Source organism: Pecten maximus, chromosome 17, assembly GCF_902652985.1.
Source record: "Pecten maximus chromosome 17, xPecMax1.1, whole genome shotgun sequence".
Classification (NCBI taxonomy): Eukaryota; Metazoa; Mollusca; class Bivalvia; order Pectinida; family Pectinidae; genus Pecten; species Pecten maximus.
Window position 1 is genome coordinate 17397684 of NC_047031.1, and position 8739 is coordinate 17406422.

General features: G+C 37.0%; 1 protein-coding gene across 1 annotated transcript; it reads right to left on the reverse strand.

The window, feature by feature from the left end:
* Nucleotides 1-414: 414 nt before the first annotated feature.
* On the reverse strand, nucleotides 415-6472 carry LOC117315602 (tripartite motif-containing protein 45-like). The gene is made up of 2 exons (XM_033869862.1): nucleotides 6367-6472; nucleotides 415-2641 (listed from the first exon to the last, which is right to left on the reverse strand). The coding sequence occupies exon 2, from the start codon at nucleotides 2637-2639 to the stop codon at nucleotides 1164-1166; it is 1476 nt and encodes a 491-aa protein (XP_033725753.1). The 5' UTR covers nucleotides 2640-2641; nucleotides 6367-6472; the 3' UTR covers nucleotides 415-1163.
* Between the last annotated feature and the right edge of the window lie 2267 nt (nucleotides 6473-8739).

Below are 8739 nucleotides of genomic sequence, written 5' to 3' on the forward strand. Positions count from 1 at the left end.
TTAGCTTAATTTATACTGATAACTTCATCTTTTTCATGTTTAATGTGTATGTTGGCAGTAAACTTGATCAGGGATCAATAAGATATGAATGATGATATAGCCTAGGCCTCAAACTATTTTTTAATTTTTGGCTCAAAAAAATATAATTTGGTGAAAAAGATTCACTTTGGCGAAAATTTTGGCGAAAGAATTTCAAATGCTGGTGTGAACCCAGGATATACTTGATAAAGAATACTGTCCAAGTGTACCGGGTCTCTGAAGAACGAACCATGCGTACATCTGTAATACTATACTTAATACGGTATAATGGTGATTGTCTATCGGGATTCGGACTAACGAACCTGAACCTTGTATCCATCTGTAATGTAATACAGTAAATGCATTTCGGGAATCAGATAAAGAAATGAACATCAGTTTCAAATTAACAAACACTTTCAGTAACACAGAAAGATCACAGTACTATATGCACGACGTTACATCAACTGGGATTCGGATTAATTCGGACTAACGAATCTTACCCACACTAGTTACTCTACCGGATTCATCCCCCATTGATGTTCTACATAAACGTATTTATATGTTGTCGTCACTGAATTTGTACACCTCCAGTACAGTAGATTCGATTTCAGAAGTAACCACGAATTCCTGTTTGGTTGGATGGACCACTATAAACCACGGTCTGGTGATACCGGACAGCTGGGCCATTAGTACCCTCCCACGTGACCCGTCAGGTGAAACGAGGTAAACGTTTCCGGTACCGTAACCACAAACATACACATTGTCGTCCCGGTCCAGTCCAATACCTGCGGGATCATTCAGACCAGGATGGCTGTACCTGTAGACTACTGTGTCACTGTCTAGTCGTCTACACACTACGTCATTGTTATCTGTGTGGTATACAGTGGACTTAGATGTAGATACTGCGAGGTATGTGTAACGTCCTCCCTTCTTTCTTGACTTGGTGACCTTCCCATCGATAGACATAACCTTCACACTATCTGGAGTACCGACCAAGATGTTGTCCCCGAGTACTGCTATACCACAGGTAATAGGGGGACTTCTGATCGTGTTGATCACGGACAGCTGACCATTCTGTAGTGTACATCTCAGTATCTGTATCTTGTCTACAGCCACAAATATCTCATCAGCAGTACGTCCACGTGCTATATCTGTAGGGTTACCGTTAACTTTATATTCTCTCGTGTAGGAATATTTATCATTAAACAGTACCAGTCTACGGTTAAGTAGTCTGTAATAAGTAATTCATTGTTGTCGGTAAAGATTCCTCCCATCAACCAAGGCGTTCTCTCTCCTCTAAGTGTGCTGGTGTTAACCGTATGTACACAAGATACCGACCCGGTCCATACATCCACCGCGGCCGTTACTGGAGTAGTCTGGACTGTCAGATGCTGCAGAGAACCCGTCAAATCGGAAGTCGAGGTCGAGTCCGAAAATGCTGAAGCTGAAGGCGTCAAAAGCAAAGATCCTATCAAGGAACATATACGGCCATTTGCATTCTGTGACACGGGTGAAAGTGTCGAGGTGACGTCAACATTTCCCGCGGTTGTCATTTTCATAATTTCATCAATCGTTTCCTGTAGCTTCAGTGTGATGTCAAACTGATTTGTTTCTTTCTTTGTGTTTTGATCCATACGTCGGTAATGTCCCGATATCTGACTTTTTGTTTGTTCTCTCACGAAAAATCGGTGACGCTCTGATAACTGTTGATCTGAACGTGACATCAGCAGATGTGAATTTTCCGCGTTGATGTGAAATGTGTTGACATTCTTCCGTCGATTCAGTAGTTGTTGTCTGTATGTTCTGCATTGACCTGCGAGGTCTGATTGAAATCTTGCGTTGAGGTTATCGAGCTTGTCTTTAGCTTTCTGTATCCTGTCGGTCATTTCCGCTGAAACTTCTTTTTCTCTTGCGTTTAGCGTTGTTATCCCTAAATCGTCCTCATCTAACATCTTCTTTGTTTCCTCTGTTAGCTCCTTCCATTCTGTCTCACCGAGACTCTGTTTAGCCATTGTCTTCTTGATCACATCCTCCATTGGTTTAACATTGTTACATTGTCTGTGTGACACCGACACACAGATACTACAACACATCGCGCTGTGGTCTACACAGTACACGTCCAGAGGTTTTCCACTATGTTGATGACAGATTTCGTAGACTTTTACATCACAAAGTTGTCCAACATTGCCAGAGATGGAGACAAGTCGATGAGCAGCTGTTGCCTTGTTCCGTTCATGGCAAATTCTGCATTGTTTACAGAGCTTCTCTTCACACTCGGTACACGTGACCTCGGCAGGGTTTGATTCTTTCCAACGTAGACATGGCGCACAGAAAAGGACATCGGCGGACTGTGCTATAGAGGAAACAAGGAAATCATTTTTCAGAAAACATGTCGCCCATGTACTTACGGCCGTATTGCCGTCATCAGGATTAATTGGCGCCTCACAGACAGGACAAGGAAAGAAGTGTCGGTCCTCATCTGCTGTGACGTGTTCCGCTTCGATGTATGACGTCAGACATCGGCAGCAGAAAGTATGACCACAAGGGAGCAGCCTCGGTTCTTTGTAGGGTGACGTACACATCAAACATCTGTATTCCGGTCTCGGGTCGGCTTCTGCCATGTCTGTAAATAAAAGGTGATGTATAGGCTCCTCTGGAAGATAGGCGTCAAGAAATATGTATAACGTGATTAAGTGTAAAGAAGACTGATTTCATAATATCACGTGTTCCTGTACGTGTATAAATAGCGCTGGTAGGTACTAGAATCTAATATATAAACAGCAGTCTCACGGTATACCGCCCCCCGTTATACCGCCAACCAGGAATACCGCTGTCATTTTCCTTGAAACGGATTTCTCTATTACGTATACCCACCCCACAAAAAAAAAGAAAAAACAAAGAAAAAAAAAAAAAAAAAAAAAGGGGAAAAAAAACAAAAAAAAAAAAATCAAAAAAAAAAGAAAAAAAAAAAAAAAAAAAAAAAAAAAAAAAAAAAAAAAGAAAAATTTAAAAAAAAAAAAAAAAAAAAAATTTTAAAAAAAAAAAAAAAACAAAAAAAAAAAAAAAAACCCCAAAAAAATTTTAAAAAAAAAAAAAAAAACAAAAAAAAAAAAAAAAAAGGGTTAAAAAACAAAAAAAAAAAAAAATATAAAAATAAAACCCAAAAAAAAATTTTTAAAAAAGAAACCAAAAAAAAGGGGAAAAAAAAGGGAAAAAAAAAAAAAAAAACAACCCCAAAAAAAAAAAAAAAAAAAAAACAAAACCAAAAAAAAAAAAAAAAAAAAAAAAAAAAAAAAATAAAAACCCCCCCCCCCCCCCCCCCCCCCCAAATTTTTTCTTCTATTTATAAATGGGGTTTAAAACCTTTGTTTAGCGTAAACCGGGCCGTTTGAAAATTTCACACCTTTTTGTCCAGGGCATTTAAAAAAAAAAATTTTCCAAAAAATTAAGACCGTTTTTGTTTTAAATAGGAATTTTTAAAGGGGATTACAAGGTCAAACAACCTTTTTTAAATATTGAGGCGGCCCCCCCCTTAATTTAACCCTTTTTCAAGTTGAAAAAATTTGAATTTGATGTGGGCGGTTGAAAATTCGTTTTAAGGGGGAAATAATTTTTTTTTTTAATTTTTAAACCCCTTCCAAAAAAAAACGAAAAATTAATTTTTAAAAATTTTTAAAAGGTTTAAAATTCCTTTGAAAATAAAATTAAAAACCCCTTTTAAAGGGGAAACCAATTTTAAGGTTTTTTCCGGGAAACGGTCTTCCTTTCATTAAAAAACTAAGCCGGGATTTTTCAAAAAAATTAAAAATTTAAAAAAACCAAAAAAATTATCATTGGGGGGCCCTTGGGAAAAATCGGGTATTTTTCAAAAGGGGGTCAGTGAAAATATCAGCTTTATTAGTTTGATAAATTTCTATATTTCACTGGCAAAAATGCAATAAACGTGAATACGCAGCCTTTGTTTCAGGTATACATCTACTTATTATAGGCCTATATTTACATTCTGTGTTGCATTTGCCTATATGTCGTTTGTAAACCAAATTGTATTCATCAGAGTGTATACTACAATTTACAGTGATTCGGTCAGAGTAGGGATACAGCCCCAGGTACCGGTGTTGCTGGTCAAAACAATGGTCCCCAGTTACATTCGGCCAGGAGAGATTTCGAATGCTAGCATTTATCTACGTAAACCACCACAAAAAAAAAAGCAACGCAAGTTATAAGAGTAAAATTTAATAATAGAAAAAATGAAGTCGACCGACTCGACACAAAATTATTATTAACTCTATTCCTGATCTATAGGAAGTAATCAAATTGTCACTGTCGTCACACAGGGGCTCGTTGTCAGAAATGCTAGACACGACAACATTTAAAGTCCGGCATTTAAAAAAAAAAAAATCTTGCGAAAAATCGGCAGTATCGACACGGTTTCTGGTTGTGTATGCATACTGAATTATAGTTATGTGGTTATTCACTGATGTCAAAGGCCTACCTTACTCCAAAATCGAGCCCCTGTGAAGTTGAACATCGTCTGCTAAGTTAGCGACACTGATGTGACCGGTTAGACTGGATTCTGTTTCTAATGAAATATCCTTGGAATCGTTTTAACCTACTGTCAAGACGACGTTCATTTAGAATTTAAAAGGTGATATTCCTCTGAAAATAACGTAAATCCAGTCGATAGAAACATAAGTGTTTCCGAGGAATCGAGTCTGTCCTGTGCAGTACCCATTCAACGCCGCATCACTTCTAAATGTTAACCATATATCATGCGCCGAAAAACGGCTTTATTTTTAAACAATCAGAAATTATGCAATTGTGAACAATTTGAAGATATCTACAAACTTCTATAAAATATAATATAAGGCCAAATTGTGCAAAAAACATTTCATGTGATTGCTATTGTTAACGACATGAGGGACTATATTATTCCTTCTGGAAATTTCGGCTGTTCCAGTATTTGAACTTGATGACGTCAGTGATAGGAGAAGCGGCAAATTTAAACGCGTCATAAGCTACAGTAAATAAAATAAAATTATGAATGTAAATATAAGCATTGAACTGTTACCAAATGGTAGTATACAGTCGATATGAATACAATTTGGGTGACAGATAAATATTTCATGTCGCCCTAACGGGCGACATTCTATTTATCTGTCACCCAAATTGTATTCATATCGACTGTATACTACCATTTGGTAACAGTTCAATGCTTAAGTGTACACATGTGTACGGCTATAGTATTGAAACCCCGTTATATCGCCACCCTGAATACCGCCAAAATCGGAACAGGACAAAAGTTTAGTATAGGCTGTATCAGATTATATTTGTCTACGTCATTTCCCTTTGGAAAATATTCACCTACTAACGACAATAACACAAAAATACACGACAACATAATTATTTTAAATAAACCCCTGACACCTGTAGGAGCAGACGAAAATTGTGTAACATCAGCGCTGACTGGTTGATTGAAATTATCGAGCGTAATTTGACACGTAGTTCTCAATGAGCGGTTATGATATGCTAGGACAAGCAAACTGACAATATATAGATATTAACTAGTATACGGGGAATTTTGTTTTCTACCATAATTTCACCTTTACGAAGCTGAAGTGTTGACATGCCATATATTTCTAGTGTCCGACTAACTGAAATCTGACCATTTCTGGATATTTCAAGAAATCTAGCGACAATTCTAGGCATGATATATATTGAATCATACACAAAATCAAAGAAAAGATATCGGACTGACGATTGAGAAAATTTTCATCGACACATATTGAGCGATTTGTCAACGATCATGATTTCCCCGAACTTAGGTATCGCTGGGCGATTGAGTTACTAACCTTGATTGGAGTGTAATTTACAGACGAGACGAGTCCCTGTGATATAATTGTCGCTCATTCAAAGTTAAAACATAATATGATTAGATAATATATACTGTCAATTAGTAACTACAGCTGTTCATACTAAACAGAGGTGTGGTTTAAACTGGAACGGTTCAGGGGAGGTAAATCTTTAAAAAAGCCAGAATGATTGTTGAAATGGTATATTATTGGTATATAAGTTAAAATATACATACATGATACGATGCAGTAGTTGTTTGTTGTATTTGTCTTTGTCTTTGCATTGAAAACAACAAATAAATATAGTATTGTTTGAAAACCGTGAGATGTATGTATGATCAATAATAACAAAATATTATTTGATTTTTTTTATCAAGCCACTTTCGGTTTGTGTAGGATTACCATTACATCATATTAATCACCTTTATTTGATACCAAAACCTGACATGTTAGATTAACCACAACGGTCAGTTATTCATATAATTACAGTAAACCTTACCTTCTGACAGTCGTCACGATGTTGATAATATTTTCAATATTTTGGTGTTTACAAATGAGGTGTGTTGTCGAGTACTTCCTTGTAGCCCTAGACAAGACGAACGATAACTCGTCTCCAAATAACTTCCTGATCCGAGTCAATGTTACATAAAGTCTTATCGAACATTGTGTCCACTATGATAATACATACCTACGTGTACTTTTTAAAAAAATTGTAGTTAAACTAGGTTGATTTTTCTCATCTATTTCCATGATGTTTTTTTTTTTAATTCGCTCATGATGTCGAAATTAAAACGTATTAGAACCTTTAATATGTCATAATACATTTTAATTCGACTTGTTGCAGGTTTACGATGTACCACATTTTACCTATAAAATATTGCTTTATTACATTGTAGCAACAACCCGACAAAGCGATGACACGACAGTTTGAATTTGTTAATATGCTTTCAAACAATGTGTTGTGGTAAAATGTCTTGTTGTCGTTTTGTCGTTTTGTCGCCTTTACATCATTGGTAATTCAAACATAATTACTATGCTTATTGTATTAATTCATTATCTTAAGTGAAGCAGTTGTGTAATAAAACAGTGCTATTCTATCAGTTGAATATTCGGAGAAATTAATCGTAATTAGGGCGTTCAAATAGTGAGGTTAAGGTGTTTTCCGACGGTATACATATCACGTCTTGTGTCCCCTTTTCAGGCGGTATACATACAATGTCTTCTGTTAAACAGCAATTTATATACAATGTCTCCTCTTTTTAGGCGGTATACATACAATGTATCCTGTATTCCGGCGGTATACATACAATGTCTCCTGTATTCCGGCGGTATACATGCAATGTCTCATGTCTCCTGGCGGTATACATACAACGTCTTATGTCTCCCGACGGTATACATACAACGTCTCCTGTCTCGCGGCGGTACTGACCGTAGGCCGGTTGTTTTTTTCCGGGTACTCTCGTCCACCTCCAAAACCTGCCACGTCCTTAAATTATCCTGGCTGTTAATAGGACGTTAAACAAAAACAAACCAAACCAAACTCGCGGCGGTATACATACGACGTCTCCTGTTTTCTGGCGGTATACATACGACGTCTCCTGTCTCCTGGCGGTATACATACGACGTCTCCTGTCTCCCGGCGGTCTGCATACAACGTCTCATGTCTCCCGAATGTCTGTCATCACTTCGTCCATCAACATTTCCTTTGAATCCCTACTAATTCTGAATGCCTGAATAGATTTCGATGATAACACATGGTAAGGTTATCTCAGGCGCAGAGAGGGGCGCGATAGGGAAAAAACAACTACATGTATTAAACTCCTTCTTCTTAAAGAATGATAGGATTTGGTCCATCTTAGGCTTTGGGCTTGAAATGTTGTTAGGAGAGGCAGCTCAAAAGTTGGAAATATTTGTAGTATAGTTTACATGAAATCATTTTAACCTGATCACTATGTAATCAATACTGAGTTACTAGTTTAACATTATAAAGTTTCTATCCTTTTTCTCCGGACTGCAACACAATATGCCACACACTTTTGTTATGTTGAGTGTAGAGCGTGGATCTGCTCCCCTCCTCCCTCACTATATACCTTAAGGGAAAAAAACTGAAAAGAAACTCCATCGACCATTGACTGAAGGAGATGTGTTCTCTGATGTGTTTTTATTGGTTGTGGTTCAGCTTGTCGACGGAGTATGGCTAAATCAGATCCATTGGTTTTACCACGGAATAACAATCAACTTGCAGAAAGATAAGTCACTGCCTTCGGGGATTTTTCCAAAATATTTTGCAGTTTGATTTTTCTGATCATAACTTTAAAAAAAACCTTGTTATAAGCACATGTATAGCATGAATGGCTAGATACAAAAGGTATATAATTCGTTGACATTACCTTGGAATTTCAAGGTCACAGCAGTCAAACGACCGGTTAAAGAAGGGAAGAGAAAACGAAGGACAAACCGTAGGTAAAACGTATGAAAGTGACCATCAGACTGATAACATATCACACTTTAATTCCCTTTGACTTTTACTTTGTTTTTATAGACAATGACATGCTAGATACAATTAACTAACTCTAAATACCCGCTCTATTATAAGGAATTATAGTATTCAGGTGGGCTAATTATAGGGTTCACTCGATATCAACAATACACCAGTAGCTAAAAACATTTAACGGTGACTGCCCATGTTGTCAACAAAGCTATGCGCCGGCCCGCTATGTGTCACTTCATTTCACAAAACATACATACGCTTCACCGACCCCTATACAGACCCTGTTACGATAATCTGTGTTTTGTGATTGATTATTTGTGAATTACAGTAAAACGTACGTTAATGACAAAAGTATCAAACTGTTATTTTCGTTTTAGTGTT